This window comes from Leptodactylus fuscus, unplaced genomic scaffold (genome assembly GCF_031893055.1).
Source record: "Leptodactylus fuscus isolate aLepFus1 unplaced genomic scaffold, aLepFus1.hap2 HAP2_SCAFFOLD_88, whole genome shotgun sequence".
Classification (NCBI taxonomy): Eukaryota; Metazoa; Chordata; class Amphibia; order Anura; family Leptodactylidae; genus Leptodactylus; species Leptodactylus fuscus.
The window spans coordinates 340,085-357,533 of NW_027440926.1; the positions used below are offsets into that span (position 1 = coordinate 340,085).

General features: G+C 50.4%; 2 protein-coding genes across 2 annotated transcripts; one reads left to right on the top strand and one right to left on the bottom strand.

Annotated features, from left to right (window-relative positions):
- Window positions 1-231: 231 nt before the first annotated feature.
- LOC142188970 (glutathione hydrolase 6-like) lies at window positions 232-10,493 on the bottom strand. Its single transcript, XM_075262082.1, has 4 exons — window positions 10,405-10,493; window positions 7,278-7,636; window positions 2,853-2,966; window positions 232-1,409 (listed from the first exon to the last, which is right to left on the bottom strand). Exons 1-4 carry the CDS (start codon window positions 10,491-10,493, stop codon window positions 232-234), a joined length of 1,740 nt encoding a protein of 579 aa, XP_075118183.1.
- Window positions 10,494-16,117: 5,624 nt separating this feature from the next.
- On the top strand, window positions 16,118-17,143 carry LOC142188964 (beta-1,3-galactosyltransferase 5-like). The gene has a single exon (XM_075262074.1). It carries the CDS (start codon window positions 16,118-16,120, stop codon window positions 17,084-17,086), a length of 969 nt encoding a protein of 322 aa, XP_075118175.1. The 3' UTR covers window positions 17,087-17,143.
- The last annotated feature ends 306 nt before the right edge of the window (window positions 17,144-17,449 follow it).

Sequence of the window (17,449 nt, forward strand, 5' to 3'; positions counted from 1 at the left end):
CACTTTGTTGCATCTTGCAGGTGACTAATGCCAATGCTGTTTCCTACACGATATTTAATGGCGGAAGGCGCGACGTACATCACGACCGCAGATATCTTCATTTGCATTTGCATGGGTGTCCAAATATTTATTGGTAGACAGTGTACCCAGTGCACTTCGTTTGAAGATCAATAGGCAGGAGTCATCACGGCGACCCTCACAGGGGGCACAATGTAATAATTGGAACTTTATCTAAAGCCCTGCAGGGTGACATTGGCAGCCCCGAGATGTAGCCACGTGCACATGATCTGATCGCACCTCTATTGCCATAACTGTCTTCGGTGCACCACCCTGTAAACCAAGGTATTTAAGCCATGGGTCAGAGTCTGTAAGGGTTAGGTCTGGTAAGGTCCCATTTATAGACTCTGTAAGGTCCATCTGCAGCAGAACATGGTTTAGTACCACATGAGCCAAAGAGAAAGGCAGAGAACTCCCTCCTCGAGCTGCTAAACCCATCAGATCATTATCTGCACCAAATAATAAGACAGATGGGCCAGCCCAAAATGAGAGGCCCAGAGAAGATGGCCCTTGGACAAAGTCACTAAGGAGGATTCCTGTGGAACGAGAAACAAATCCTGAGCCAAAAGTGTTGTTCAGTGTCAGGGAAATCACAATGACATCTCCGGCAGAGTCAGCCACTAGAACGTTGCTTCCAACAGGTGCCAAGTCCCATTGTGCTCCAGCAGAGCCATTGGCCGTAACATCTGGAGACCAAGCTCCAGCCAAGGTGTAGACAGTCTTAGCAGTAGCAATAAGAAGTTCAGGGATGATGGCAGAAGCCTTATTTTTGTGTTTCTCATACACTTCATGGACAGAATTAGCAAGAATTCTTCCGGCTGTTGGAGGAGAGGAGCTGTACATAGTCAGCCCATCGAGGTGGAGCTGGACTGGATCTTCTCTTTCAATGTTCACACTTGAAAGCGCCTCTTGGAACTTCTCTCTGTCTGTAATCTCAAAGTCACTCAACAAATTGTGGATAAGCAAGACTGGAAGTGCAGCATCGGTCATGGTTCTGGCAAGCTCCAGTGTTTTGCCCAACTTCACATTTACTACTAAATCTCCAATATTTTTGGGGTGATTTTGTTCATAAAACAAACTTTGCAAACCCACAGAGGATGTAACTTTGAGACGGTTCTCATCCAGGGCTGCATGGAGGTTGCTGTCCACCACAAAGCCATTATTGGCCAGATGAATTGCAGGACTAAAGAGCTCTGACCACGGCTTCCTGCCATGTTTCTGATGTAGAGACCACAGGCCCTGGAGCACAGTTGGAATCCCGTATCTCATAGGAGAAGCTACACTGGGGATTGCATTCCACACTGATGCATTCTGGGTGGTTCCATTAAAATAAACTGCGGAGAAAATCCCACCTGTAACAACACATGGAAAAGAAGGTTGTGATCCCTGATAGGGAAAGTTTGGTTCTTGCTGTAGCTCAAGGTACCAACCTATTGTGGAGCATCATTCTAGGCTGGGTTCACATCTGCGCCGGAGTCTCCTTTGTAGAAACTGCTGAAAATCAGTAGAGAGAAGAGTCCTGCACGAGGACTATTTTCTCTGCCACTTTCAGTTTTAGATCGATGGAAACTCGGGAAACCCAAACGACAGAGAACATGGCGCTAGTGTAAACCTAGCAGAAAGCTGTAAAGGCACTTCTACTACCCACACCACTCCTGCCCTTCATCATCACCCCATCATTTTACCACCAGATTTATTCCAGCATAGCCCCATCACTCTACCACCTGAGCTACCCCTGCCCTCCAGCATTGCCCCATCATTCTACCACCTGAGCTACCCCTGCCCTCCAGGGTCACCCCATCATTCTACCACCTGAGCTACCCCTGCCCTCCAGCGTCGCCCCATCATTCTACCACCAGATTTACTCCTGCCCTCCAGTGTCACCCCATCATTCTACCACCTAAGCTACCCATGCCCTCCAGCATCTCTCCAACCTTCTACCACCTAAGCTACCCATGCCCTCCAGCATTGCCCCATCATTCTACCACCTGAGCTACCCCTGCCCTCCAGCGTCGCCCCATCATTCTACCACCAGATTTACTCCTGCCCTCCAGCATCGCCCCATCATTCTACCACCTGAGCTACCCCTGCCGTCCAGCGTCGCCCCATCATTCTACCACCTGAGCTACCCCTGCCCTCCAGCATTGCCCCATCATTCTACCACCTGAGCTACCCCTGCCCTCCAGGGTCACCCCATCATTCTACCACCTGAGCTACCCCTGCCCTCCAGCATTGCCCCATCAGTCTACCACCTGAGCTACCCCTGCCCTCCAGGGTCACACCATCATTCTACCACCTGAGCTACCCCTGCCCTCCAGCGTCGCCCCATCATTCTACCACCAGATTTACTCCTGCCCTCCAGTGTCACCCCATCATTCTACCACCTAAGCTACCCATGCCCTCCAGCATCTCTCCAACCTTCTACCACCTAAGCTACCCATGCCCTCCAGCATTGCCCCATCATTCTACCACCTGAGCTACCCCTGCCCTCCAGCGTCGCCCCATCATTCTACCACCAGATTTACTCCTGCCCTCCAGCATCGCCCCATCATTCTACCACCTGAGCTACCCCTGCCGTCCAGCGTCGCCCCATCATTCTACCACCTGAGCTACCCCTGCTCTCCAGCATCGCCCCATCACTCTACCACCTGAGCCACCCTTGCGCTACAGCATCACTACTGCAACACAATACAATAAGGACAGACCACGCCTGTTAATGTTTTACCCTCTGTAGATCCCTCATCTCCCTGTAGTCGTCATTATCCATTATATAGGAGGAGCCATTTGTCACTTACCTAGACTTACAGAGTGTGAATGCACAACAGCAAGACACAGGATGGCGGCAACACCAGCATCGACCACAGAGCCGCCTGCCTGTACAGTATCCCGAGCAACTCCAGAGCACAACTCTGTGACCAATGAAGAGATAAGATATAACCATATTGACCAGAGATACAGAAGGGAACAAGTCCAACCGAACATAGAAGCTTACAATCTATAAGAGTCCAGACCGCAGGAGCTTACAATCTATAAGAGTCCAGACCGCAGGAGCTTACAATCTATAAGAGTCCAGACCACAGGAGCTTACAATCTATAAGAGTCCAGACCACAGAAGCTTACAATCTATAAGAGTCCAGACCACAGGAGCTTACAATCTATAAGAGTCCAGACCACAGGAGCTTACAATCTATAAAAGGAAGAGTCCTGATCATAGGAGCTTACAATCTATAAGAGGAGGAGTAAGAGTCCTGACCATAGGAGCTTACAATCTATAAGAGGAGGAGTAAGAGTCCTGACCAGGGCCAGCGGCAGCACACGGTGTAGTCGGGCAAGTGCCGGAGCCCACAGAGCCTCTGGGGGGCCCCCCGGCACTTGCCCGCCCCAGCACTTGCCTGTCCCGATTTCAGCTCATCGGCGCCCCAGCTCGTTCAGCTGAATACATAGGCAATTAAAGCAGGAGCTGTGAGCTCAGCTCCTGCTTTAAGGGGTTGTCCCATCACAAGGATCCTATCTATACTGCTTCTTAAAGGGGTTGTCCCATCACAAGGATCCTATCTATACTGCTTGTTAAAGGGGTTGTCCCATCACAAGGCTCCTATCTATACTGCTTGTTAATGTGAATGTAAGACTTTTCCTAAATACATTGCTTCAGCAAAACTGCTTTGTTTCTCCACTATCTTACTTTATTCATTTCTCTGTTGACACATCCCTTGACTTATCTGGTCATAAGTCAAGTGATGTATCTGCTGCTCTGAGGGGGGAGGGAGGAGGGGCTAAGTGCACAGGAGCAAGCCTGGAGGGGGGGGGGGGGTAGTTTACACTTTGGGGGGGGGAGGGGCCGCCAATACAGACCCGGCATCCGCTGTAATAGAGAGGTGGATGCCGGGGAGTGTAGACGCCGGCACAGGTGCCTGCAACATCGCTACGCTCCTGCCCAGCATGATGCCAGCAGCGGCAGGAGCGATGCTGATATTCCGGAGGGGAGGGGGGGGGGCGGAGGAGCGGAATAGCAACATCGCTCCTGCCGCTACTGGCTTCATGCAGGGCAGGCACCTGTGCCGGCGTCTACACTCCCCGGCATCCGCCTCTCTATTACAGCGGATGCCGGGTCTGTATTACACTGTGAAGGCTGTACGTCCGATGCCTAGTGCATCGAGAGCGCACACGCAGGGCCAGCGGCATAGAAGCAACGACTTCTCGCTGCTGGCTTTGCATATGTAACCCCGCCCACCAATGACGCAACAAAGCCGGAAGACAAAAGAATTTACAGCAGCGAAGACTAGCGAGTTTGCGATGTGGGAATACCCCTTTAACGCTGCGGCCCGGCTTGCGATGTGATGACGTCATCGCGCCTACAACTATGTGAATGGAGTGAGAGAGCGGAGAGAGGAGCGGCGTGGGAGCGATGGAAGGTGACAGTGTTTGTTCTGTATTAAATATTAAGGTGGAACATAATGAAGGGGGCCCATGAAACTGGGGGGCAAATGAAGGGGAGGGGGGATCGGCATGACACTGAGGAAGATGAAGGGGGTGGGGAGAGAACGGCATGACACTGGGGCAGAGACGGGGGACATGAAACTGGGCAGATGAAGGGGGGGAACGGCATGAAACTGGGGACAGAGATGGAAGGGGCCCAATGAAACTGTGGGGGCAAATGAAGGGGAGGGGGGGGGACGGCATGACACTGGGGCAGATGGGGGGATGGAACAGCAGGACAATGGGGCAGAGATGGGGGACATTAAACTGGGGGCAGAGGAAGGGTGTATATGAAACTGGGGAGAGATGGAGGGGGGGCATATAATTTACGGGTGACTGTAGGAGGATTATACTGTGTGGGAGCACATGATAAATCAGGGGTAGGGAACGTACGGCTCTCCAGCTGTTGCAAAACTACAACTCCCAGCATGTATACTGGCTCTGCTGTTCTGGGAACTACCATGGAAGTGAATGGAGCATGCTGGGAGTTGTAGTTTCACAGCAGCTGGAGAGCCAAAGGTTCCCTACCCCTGCGATAAATGAATGAGAATGGGCAGAGTCAACATAAAAGTGGGTGGAGCTAAATAAGCCCCTCTTTCTACTCTTCAGAAGTTGGGAGGTATGGCGTTGGTGACGTCACACTCCTGTGTGACGTCACTCGCTTCATCTGCAACGCACAGTGTCTCGACTCCCCCGTCTCCTTTACAAGGGGGCCCACTGAGGCTCTGTCGCTCAAGGGCCCATAAAAACCTGGAGCCGGCCCTGGTCCTGACCATATGAGCTTACAATCTATAAGAGGAGTAAGAGTCCTGACCATAGGAGCTTACAATCTATAAAAGGAGGAGTAAGAGTCCAGACCATATGAGCTTACACTCTATAAGAGTCCAGACCATAGGAGCTGGTCTGGAGATGCAGCCACGAGAGCTGGAAGTAGCTTTTGATGTCATAATTACATGATACACCCCTATAACACATAGTGGATGTCACTGACTCACGGCTGAACTGGCCACCTCTTCTTCTGCCTGTTTTGATCATTGATCTGCTCACACCCAGGGATCTACAGTCATGGCCAAAAGTTTTGAGAATGACACAAATCTTCTATTGTCACATGATCTGCTCCCTCTGGTTTCTGTGTGTTTGTCAGATGTTTTTATCACATACAGAAATAGAATTGCAATCATATTCTGAGTAATAAAAGCTTATAGTGACAGAATGAGTTAATGCAGCGTTGCAATATTTGCAGTGTTGCCCCTTCTTCTTCAGGACCTCTGCAATTCTCCCTGGCATGCTCTCGATCAACTTCTGGACCAAATCCTGACTGATAGCCGTCCATTCTTGCACAATCAATGCTTGCATTTTGTCAGAATTTGTAGGTTTTTGTTTGTCCACCCGTCTCTTGATGATTGACCACAAGTTCTCAATGGGATTAAGATCTGGGGAGTTTCCAGGCCATGGACTCAAAATCTCTCTGTTTTGTTCCCTGAGCCATTTAGTTCTCCCCTTTGCTTTATGGCAAGGTACTCCATCATGCTGGAAAAGGCATTGTTGATGGCCAAACTGCTCTTGGACGGTTGGGAGAAGTTGATCTTGGAGGACATTCTGGTCCCATTCTTTATTCATGGCTGTGTTTTTAGGCAAGACTGTGAGAGAGCCGATTCCCTTGGCTGAGAAGCCACCCCACACATGAATGGTTTCAGGAGGCTTTACAGTTGGCATGAGACAAGACTGGTGGTAGCGCTCACCTCGTCTTCTCCCAATAAGCTGTTTTCCAGAAGTCCCAAACAATCGAAAAGGGGATTCATCAGAGAAAATGACTTTCCCCCAGTCCTCAGCAGTCCACTCCCTGGACCTTTTGCAGAATATCAGTCTGTCCCTGATATTTTTTCTGGAGAGAAGTGGCTTCTTTGCTGCCCTCCTTGAGACCAGGCCTTGCTCCAAGAGTCTCCGCCTCACAGTGCGTTCAGATGCACTCACACCTGCCTGCTGCCATTCCTCAGCAAGCTCTGCACTGCTGGTAGCCCGATCCCACAGCTGAAACACTTTTAAGAGATGGTCCTGGCGCTTGCTGGTCTTTCTTGGGTGCCCTGGAGCCTTTTTGCCAACAATGGGACCTCTCTCCTTGAAGTTCTTGATGATGCGATAGATTGTTGACTGAGGTGCAATCTTTCTAGCTGCGATACTCTTCCCTGTTAGGCCATTTTTGTGCAGTGCAATGATGACTGCACGTGTTTCTTTAGAGATAACCATGGTTAACAGAAGAGAAACAATGATGCCAAGCACCAGCCTCCTTTTACAGTGTCCAGTGGTATCATTCTTACTTAATCATGACAGATTGACCTCCAGCCCTGTCCTCATCAACACCCACACCTGTGTTACTGGAGCAATCACTGAAACAATGTTAGCTGGTCCTTTTAAGGCAGGGCTGCAATGATGTTGAAATGTGTTTTGTGGGATAAAGTTCATTTTCTAGGCAAATATTGACTTTGCAAGTAATTGCTGTTAAGCTGATCACTCTTTATAACATTCTGGAGTATATGCAAATTGCCATTAGGAAAACTGAACCAGTAGACTTTGTAACAATTACTATTTGTATCATTCTCAAAACTTTTGGCCATGACTGTACTGACCTAGAACGGCCATTTCTGATAATAACCAGTCTCCAGATACAAGCTGGTGGATTGTAATGATATCATTTCATGAAGAGAATGAGGCCACACAGTAGATCCATGTGACGGACGACTCACCGGAATCTGATATGACTGCAGCATGGTGATAAGTGCCAGCAGAGTGGCTGTGGCTGCCAGGAGGGCTCCCGCTCTGTTCCTTATCTCCATGATGATGGTCCTCATGTTCATCTGTTACTTCATGGTCTTCAGAATGGTGATGGGCACCGGGATGCTTGGAGGACTTCTCCAAGGTGGTGGCATTCCAAGGTGGGTCAAGGATTTTATAAAAGCTCTTCTCTGCCGACGGTAATTCTGGACTCCAATAGTCTATCTCGTATAAGACAAATCCCACGGCCACTAGCAACAGGAGCAGGGAAGAGCAGATCCTCAGACCAAAATCCCTGCAGCGCGTCTGGACCACAGGTAGAGAGGAGTGACTGTGAGGAAAAAAAATCTGTGAGATTAGAACCTGCCGGAAGGAAGATTCATCCTAAACCTCAGACCACCCCTATGGATATAGAGGAGCTGCGGCCCACCTGACACGTCTGATATTCTCGCAGTTCTTAAAGACGACTCTGAAGCACAAGACGGACTTCTGTTAGTCTACCTGGAATAGTATGAATGAACAGTTTGGAGTTTTCCGACAGTGTCCCACTGATAAGAGAGTCGGCACCACCAGTGGACGATTCATTCATAGATTTCCACGAGGAATAACAAAGGGCTGGCGCACTTCAGCTCTAAGGAAGGTTCCCACAAAGGGTTACTACATCAGACATATCAGGGCAGGTTGGGTTAGTAAGAATGTGCACAACCAACTTTACATTGGGAACCTGAACAATTCAACCCTGCCTTATAGATACGAATGAGTATGAACATGACCCAAACACAAAGATGGCCTTACGGCTCCTTTTCCCGGTGATTTATAGGGCAAGATCTTCCACATGCTTATGAGCCCATAGCGCCCCACAGGGATGTGTAAGTGGAGCTGTATACTCTGGCTGTGTGATGGATATAGACAGAAGGTGTATAGTTACTACCGTACACAGCAGGTAACCTGAAGAACAGCCCTCAATGTGGCAGATTATCTGCTGCTGTCTGAACATAGTCCTGATAATTGGGGAACTCAAAATGTTCCCTGATATTAGACAACGTCTTCTCGCATTATCACCATAGAACCTGAGTGTGGTGAAGCCTCTGACAGTGCTGGGTGGGGGAGGGGACAACAAGAAAGCGAAAAGAGTCCACTGGAATAACCAGACTTACATAATGTCAGCAAACACAAGACTACTGCCAAGGAGGAGGTGCAAACCTAAGAACCTGAGCTACAACCAGAGACACACCCGGCCATAGCCCTAAGGGGTTAACTGCTATGGTCAGGAATGCCAGTGCCTCACTGAGAGATAGCCACCTGTCTGACCTGTCACCTATCAGACCTCTCACCTGTCTCCTGCAGTCATCTGTCAGACTCCTGTTCTGTCTCCTGTGTGGGCACCTGTCGGACCTCTTACCTGTCTCCTGTATGGGCACCTGTCGGACCTCTCACCTCTCTGGGCACTGTCAGACCTCTCACCTGTCTCCTGTATGGGCACCTGTCAGACCTCTCACCTCTCTGGGCACCGGTCAGACCTCTCACCTGTCTCCTGTATGGGCACCTGTCGGACCTCTCACCTGTCTCCTGTATGGGCACCTGTCGGACCTCTCACCTCTCTGGGCACCTGTCAGACCTCTCACCTGTCTCGGCACCTGTCGGACCTCTCACCTGTGTCCTGTATGGGCACCTGTCAGACCCCTCACCTCCCTGGGCACCGGTCAGACCTCTCAACTTTCTCCTGTATGGGCACCTGTCGGACCTCTCACCTGTCTCCTGTATGGGCACCTGTCGGACCTCTCACCTGTCTCCTGTATGGGCACCTGTCAGACCTCTCACCTGTCTCGGCACCTGTCGGACCTCTCACCTGTGTCCTGTATGGGCACCTGTCAGACCCCTCACCTCCCTGGGCACCGGTCAGACCTCTCAACTTTCTCCTGTATGGGCACCTGTCGGACCTCTCATCTGTGTGGGCACCTGTCAGACCTCTCACCTGTCTCCTGTATGGGCACCTGTCGGACCTCTCACCTCTCTGGGAACTTGTGAGATCTCTCACCTGTCTCCTGTGTGGGCACCTGTCAGACCTCTCACCTATGTGGGCACCTGTCGGACCTCTCACCTGTCTCGGCACTTGTCGGACCTCTCACCTGTCTCCTGTATGGGCACCTGTCGGACCTCTCACCTCTCTGGGAACTTGTGAGATCTCTCACCTGTGTCCTGTATGGGCACCTGTCAGACCCCTCACCTCCCTGGGCACCGGTCAGACCTCTCACCTTTCTCCTGTATGGGCACCTGTCGGACCTCTCATCTGTGTGGGCACCTGTCAGACCTCTCACCTGTCTCCTGTATGGGCACCTGTCAGACCTCTCACCTCTCTGGGAACTTGTGAGATCTCTCACCTGTCTCCTGTATTGGCACCTGTCAGACCTCTCACCTGTGTGGGCACCTGTCAGGCCTCTCACCTGTCTCGGCACCTGTCGGACCTCTCACCTGTCTCGGCACCTGTCGGACCTCTCACCTGTATAGGCATCTGTCGGACCTCTCACCTGTAAGGGCACCTGTCAGACCTCTCACCTGTCTCCTGTATGGGTACCTTTCGGACCTCTCACCTCTCTGGGCACTTGTGAGATCTCTCACCTGTCTCCTGTATGGGCACCTGTCAGACCTCTCACCTGTGTGGGCACCTGTCGGACCTCTCACCTGTCTCGGCACCTGTCGGACCTCTCACCTGTATAGGCATCTGTCGGACCTCTCACCTGTATGGGCACCTGTCAGACCTCTCACCTGTCTCCTGTATGGGCACCTGTCAGACCTCTCTCATCTGTGGGCACTTGTTAGACCTCTCACTTGTCTCCTGTATGGGAACCTGTCGGACCTCTCACCTGTCTCCTACATGGGCACCTGTCGGGCCTCTCACCTGTGTGGGCACCTGTCGGACCTCTCACCTGTCTCCTTTCTGGGCACCTGTCAGACCTCTCCCCTGTCTCCTGTATGGGCACCTGTCGGACCTCTCACCTCCCTGGGCACTTGTCAGACCTCTGACCTGTCTCCCGTATGGGCACCTGTCGGACCTATCACCTGTCTGGACACCTGTCGGACCTGCCTTCTCTCGCCTACCTGTACAGGTGCACAGTGACCTCCTCCTGGTCGTCGTTCTCCGTCTCCTGCAGCCGCTGGTACCGGACCTCCTGCCGCACAGCAGACATCTCCACCTCCTCCCGGTAATGGAGCTGATTCTCAACGCTTGGCAACAGCTGAAACTGAAAAACCTGCTCTATCGGGATCACGCCCCTCAGCCATAGGCACCTCTCCCTCACCTGCATGGCCACGCCCCTCTAACTTAACCCATGAAAGACCTGCTCGCAGTGAGCGCCAAATACCGGGCTGTACCGGGGGCTGCTGTTATAAAATAGAGGCCATATAGTGAGAGTGCCCCCATAATAGTGACATACAGAGTGCCCCCATAATACTGATATATAGAGTTATAGAGTGCCTCCATAATAGTGTCATACAGAGTTCCCCTATAGTACTGACATACCGACTGCCCCCATAATACTGACATACAGAGTTCCCCCATAATACTGACATATAGAGTGCCCCCATAATAGTGTCATACAGAGTGCCCCTATAGTACTGTCATACAGACTGCCCCTATAATACTGACAGAGTGCCCTATAATACTGACAGAGTGCCCCCATAATACTGACATAAAGAGTGTCCCTATAATAATGACATACAGTGAACCCCCATAATACAGAAACAGAGTGTCCCATAATACTGACATATAGAAGGCCCCCATAATAGTGTCATACAGAGTGCCCCTATAGTACTGACATACAGACCGCCCCCATAATACTGACATACAGACCGCCCCCATAATACTGACATACAGAGTGCCCCCATAATACTGTCTTACAGAGTGCCCCCATAAAACTGACATACAGAGTGCCCCCATAATACTGACACAGTGTTACCGTTCCATCGAATAGGTATTTGATCAAATATCAGGCCGTTCGAGGTATTCGATTCCAATCAAATACCAGGCCACATACGCAGTAAAAATTTGTGTCCCTTCCCACCTTCCCTGGCGCTTTTTTTGCACCAATAACTGCGCAGGGGAGGTGGGACAAGAATTACGACAATGGAGGCAGTTAAAAAAAAATGAAAAAACCCATTGGCTGCCGAAAACGTGACCTCCCATTCATAAGAACGGCCGCCGGCATATTCGCCATTTTTGCGGTCAGAGATAGGGAGAGAGACATATCTGTAGAGGGCTAGATAGCAATTAGCTTGTAGTAGGCAGGGAAAAACTGAAGAACAACTGCTATATACTAAAGGGAGAGGAGTATAGAGTTCTTGCTATATACTGTCAAACCTTTTTTTTCAGGGGTGTCCGTACACCAAATAGCAGGCATCCCCAGCAGTTACTTGTTGCTGATACACCTGTCAAACAGCTTTTATTAGGGGTGTATAGACCATAAAAAAGAGAATTAGTATACATCCAAAATGCGCAAGGCTAGCGCAAGGGGACAAGGACAGGGGCGTAGAAGTGCAGATGTGGAGCAAGGCTGCGCTCAACCAACAGCGTCTACTGCGCCTACAGCTCTGCGGCAGCAAGCATTACGCTTCCCCACAGTCCCCAGCTTGATGACCACATTGAGTAGGCTGCAGGGTGCAAACCTAAGTAAGCCCGAGCACCAGGAAGAGGTGTTACAATGGCTGGTGGACAATGCTTCCAGCACATTCTCCACCAGCACGTCAACCTCTACCTCAACTCCTCCTCCTATTCAACAGTCTGCTCCTCCTTCCTCACAACATGCCCAATCTTCCCAGCAACCTAATCCTACCTTTCCCACCTCCCAGGAGCTGTTTTCGGCTCCATTCACTGTCCCTCTCTCTGTCCCACCACGTCCTGAATCACCAGAGGTAACAGATGACTTCCCTGATGCACAAACACTGGAGCATCCGTTATCTCCTGTTGTTGTTGTTGACCAGCAATCATCCCTCAGTGACGATGATGATGAGACACAGTTGCCATCAGGGCAGCTTGTCGCCATCATCGGTGTGCAAGAGGAGGAGGAGGAGCCGTCAGAGGATTTGGAAGAGGAGGTGGTGGACGATGAGGCCACTGAACCGACCTGGACAGGGCGGATGTCAAGCGGGGAGAGAAGTGGAGATGTGGAGGGAAGTGCAGCACCAAAGAGGTGCCGCAGAGGCATGTCGAGAGGCAGAGGACAGCTGGTTCACCGAAGCCAGGCAACAGCCAGCAGGGACCATCATGTTACCTCTTGTAGCCAGCCTAGAAAAACTCCCCCATCGAGGCCACGGTCTTCAGTGGTGTGGAATTTTTTTAATGTATGTGCTGCGGACAAATATAGTGCGGTTTGCACACTCTGCAACTGCAAACTGAGTAGGGGCTCTGAAAAGAGCAACCTCACAACCACTGCCATGCGACGTCATTTGGAAGGCAAGCACTGGGCTCAGTGGCAGAGAGCAAACGCAGGACAATCGTCGTCCGGTGTTGCTGCCACTGCCTCTCCCACTGTTGCCAGTGCTGGCGCTGCAGTCCAGACCAGCAGCCAGGAAACCTCCACATCTTCCTCCACCACTTTGGAGACTTCTCCCTCATCCTCCCCTTTTCCTGCCTTACGTCCTTCTCCTGCCTTACGTCCTTCTCCTGCCTTATGTCCTTCTCCTGCCTTACGTCCTTCTCCTGCCTTAGCTCCTTCTCCTGCACCATCATGCGCTTCCTCAAAACAACCCACCATCTCCCAGACTTTTGAGTGCAGGCAAAAATACAGTGCTACCCAACCCCATGCACAAGCCTTAAACGCGCACATCTCCAAACTGCTGGCCCAGGAGATGTTGCCGTTCCGGCTTGTTAAAACTCAGGCCTCCCGTGACCTGATGGCAAGTGCGGCACCTCGCTATGCCGTCCCTAGCCGTTACTACTTCTCCCGCTGTGCCGTCCCTGCCTTGCACAAAGGTCCACTTGACCACCGATGCATGGACAAGTGCATGCGGACAGGGACGCTACATTTCACTGACGGCACACTGGGTGAATGTAGTTGAGGCTGGGACCGGGTCACAATCTGTGGTGGTCTACCTCATTTCCCCGCCCAACATTCCTGGCAGGGGCTCTGAACCACCACCCTCTTCCTCCTCCGCCATCACATCGACCCCAGCTACCAGCTGGAAACGCTGCAGCACTGCCGTGGGGAGACGTCAGCAGGCCGAGCTGAAGCTCATAAACTTGGGGAACAGACAACACACTGCCTCAGAGGTGAGGGATGCCCTCCTCGATGAGACAGCAACATGGTTTTCGCTGCTGCACCTGGGCCCAGGCATGGTCGTGTGTGATAACGGCCGTAACCTGGTAGCAGCTCTGGAGCTTGCCAACCTCCAACACGTTCCATGCCTACCCCAATTTAGCCGAGCTACTGGTGAAAGTGCGGCGCTTGTGGGCCCACTTTCGCAAGTCCACAGTAGAAGCTGCTAGCCTCCGAAGCCTCCAGCAAAACCTCCATCTGCCAGAACACCGGCTGATGTGCGACGTCTCAACACGCTGGAACTCGACGTACCACATGTTGAGTAGAGTGTGTGAGCAGAAGAGACCCTTGATGGAGTACCATCTCCAAAACCCAAGGGTTCCTCAGAGTCAGCTCCCGCAGTTTCTGCACCATGAGTGGCCATGGATGGCAGACTTATGCAAGATCTTGTGTCTCTTTGAGGAGTCAACCATGAGGGTCAGCTGTGACAACGCAATCGTGAGTGTCACAATCCCGCTCCTGTGTGTGATGCGAGAATCCCTCATCGCCATCAGGGATAACGCATTGGATGCTGAGGAGTTGGGCATAGGAGCAGAAACATCCCAGCAGGATAGTCAGGGCACACTCCTGTCCGCTTCACAGCGTACATTGAGGGAGGAGGAGGAGGACGAAGTGGCAGATCTCATTGTCACATAGGAGGATAGCGGGGCAGTTCATTGCGTCCCATTGCTGCAACGCGGTTGGGGCGAAATGGAGGAGAAGAAGGAAGAGGAGGAAATGGAGAGTGAGCATTCCGGTGGGGGCAGCGAAGTGACGCCAAATAACTCTCTGGCACACATGGCTGAATACATGTTGGAGTGCTTTGCAACTGACAAACGCATTGCCAAAATCCTGGAGAGCAACGACTACTAGATTTTTGCAATCCTCGACCCCCAGTATAAAAATTATGTTTGTAATTTTATTCCGGTAGAGGGGAGGGCCAGTCACATGAGTGATTGCCACAAGCAATATGATGGAGATGTTTCCATTAACTGTCGTTGGCGGCACACAGGAGAGTTCCTCCAACAGGCGACAAACTGTCATCCGGTCCACACCCGGTAGGCAATTGTGCTCCTACCTGGCTCAATCCACCCTGATTTCCCCCAAAACTCTGCTGGTTAGAGTGTCAATCCACCCTGATTCCCTCAAACTCTGCTGGTTAGAGTCTACTCACTCCAAGGGCCAAAAGCACTGTTTTTTAAAGGCTCTACTCACACCAAGGGCCAAAAACACTGCTGGTGCAAGGCTCTACTTACATCAAGGGCCAAAAACGCTGCTGGTGCAAGGCACTACTCACTCCAGGGGCCAAAAGCACTGCTTTTTAAAGGCTCTACTCACGCCAAGGGCCAAAAACACTGCTGGTGCAAGGCTCTACTCACTCCAAGGGCCAAAAACACTGCTTTTTAAAGGCTCTACTCACTCCAAGAGCCAAAAACCACTGCTTTTTAAAGGCTCTACTCACTCCAAAGGGCAAAAGCACTGTTTTTTAAAGGCTCTACTCACTCCAAGGGCCAAAAGCACTGTTTTTTAAAGGCTCTACTCACTCCAAGGGCCAAAAACACTGCTTTTTAAAGGCTCTACTCACTCCAAGGGCCAAAAGCACTGTATTTTAGTTCCCCAGTCCCTAGCCTCTTGTAGTTCTCTCCTTTACTATCTTCTCGGTCTTCGGGATTAGAGAGATAGAAGTTGTCGGGACCAGGACTAGCTTGGGAACAGCTGACCATCACCCGCAGGCAGAGCCTAGTTAGCCGCCATAGTGCTAGGGAGAGTTTCCTACCGTTATTCCCTTAGAGGTGCATTCTGCAGTGGCTTGTGCTTAGACACAAACGCGACAGGTATCTTTTTTTGCATATGCAACGTATTAACCAACTAAAGAAAATTCCCAAAGAAAAAGCAAAATCCGATCTGCAGCGGTGTATGTAGGCACACCTGAAGCTGCAAGTCTCACATGATTTCTTTGCTCCTTGGGATGAGACCCATAAGTCTTTATTCTTTTTCTCTCTTTGAATTTTTGCTTATGGAACTCAATTTTTGACACCTTTGTTTGCAATCAACCCCTTCACGCCAGTATTGCCAAAGATTCAATTCATCCCCCTTTGTGCGACTCACTTGCCACCTTTAACAAAAGTGGGCAAAGCAGCCTGACATATTTATTCCAAATTGGCATAGATCTCTAGTCTGGCGCATGGGCCTGCAATAGATTGATGAAGAGGCCAGAGCCTTGCCTTGTTGGGGCCCCAGTGTTACAAATAAAGTAAAAAAAAAACAAACCTCATTGGCGCTCATGAATTTTCAGCAGTTACTTATTTGTTACCACTTGCCATTGATACTCATAAGGTGATCTGACCCTGCAGACAAACACAGGACAAAGTCCTTCCACTCCACAAAGTCCAAAGATAGTGGGAAATACAGAGCTCAGGGCATTACACAATAGTGTAAAGGTCTCTGTTAGTGCAGACTGCAGGATCTGGATATCGCGACCTGCTCACCACTCCAGTCCTCAGTCCATGTCATTCCATCTAATGCCTGTGAGAAAAGCATGGTTTCTGAGGTTCCTGCTTTGTGCTTCGGCCTTCTTCACTATCATCCTACTTGGGGGAAGATTTCTAGGATCACAGGTCCTTTCCAACTTTCCTCTTGTGCCAGGAAGAACAGGAGTTGACTTCCCCGGACGGCTTTCTGAAAACCTTCCAGAACCCTCCTGCCAGTCAGGGCTGGGCCTGCTTACTCTGGTCACCTCACATGCTCAGCACCACACATCACGTGCAGCGATACGAAAAACATGGGCCCTTAAGAACAAAGGCTCTACGTACCCATGGCAGGTGGTCTTCTTAATTGGACAACCATTAGATGTGGGGCTAGACTGGCATATTCACAATGAGTATGAAATTCATGGCGATATTCTTATGGGTAATTATGTGGACAGCTACCGTAACCTTACCTTAAAAGTCATGCATGGAATAAAGTGGGCAGTGGAGAAGTGCCAGCCGGCCCACATTCTGAAGACTGATGATGATTGCTACGTAAACACACATCGGCTTCCATCTTTTTTGGCCAAGCATAGTCTAAGCAGCAGACTATATGTTGGCTCAGTCTTTCCAGAAGACAAGCGAATGGTTATACGGGATCCATCCAGCAAGTGGTACGTTTCCTACCAGGATTATGAAGATGCATTGTACCCACCCTATGCCAGTGGGATCGGCTATATTTTATCTTTAGATGCTGCTAAAATAATATTACATACTGCAGGAAGGATTGCACCACTCCCTGTAGAAGACGCATATGTGGGCATATTAGCTGACAAAGCCCATATCAGACCCCTGTCAAGTACAAGATTCACCAAACACAATGTCAAATGGAGTGTATGTAACTACCGCTACTTAATGGTGATCCATGGACTGTCACCAGAGGACCAGGAGCTGACACATGAGAAAGTCCTGAGAACCAGGACTGCCTGTACCTATAGTGTTGAGGTTACACATTGGAAATGACTTGCAAGGACTTTCAGTGGTTCCAAGACCACAGAGAATTACACAATCTGTTCTGTATGAGGGGAATTTGCACAGTATAACTTCACTGGCACGATATGTTGGGTGTAAATCTGTTCTTGTTTAGTATGTATGAAAAGGACACCGTACCCTTCCCTTGTCCATTATCTTGTGTGTAATTTTCAGCATATGCTTTTATTTTATATAAATCAACAGTGCACAGTACCACTTCTCCTGTCCTGTATACTGGATGTAATTCTCAGTATCTGCTCTTATTTTGTATATATGGACAGTGCACAGTACCACTTCTCCTGTCGTCCTGTATACTGGATGTAATTCTCAGTATCTGCTCTTATTTTGTATATA

Bases quoted from the DNA above. Each gene is read 5' to 3' on its own strand.
- LOC142188970 (XM_075262082.1), bottom strand. From the start codon at position 10,493: ATGTCTGCTGTGCGGCAGGAGGTCCGGTACCAGCGGCTGCAGGAGACG. The intron at 7,637-10,404 runs GTAGGCGAGAGA...TTTTCCTCACAG, and splicing joins GTCACTGTGCACCTGTACAG to TCACTCCTCTCTACCTGTGG. The intron at 1,410-2,852 runs GTAAGTGACAAA...GTGTTGTTACAG, and splicing joins TTCACACTCTGTAAGTCTAG to GTGGGATTTTCTCCGCAGTT.
- LOC142188964 (XM_075262074.1), top strand. From the start codon at position 16,118: ATGCCTGTGAGAAAAGCATGGTTTCTGAGGTTCCTGCTTTGTGCTTCG.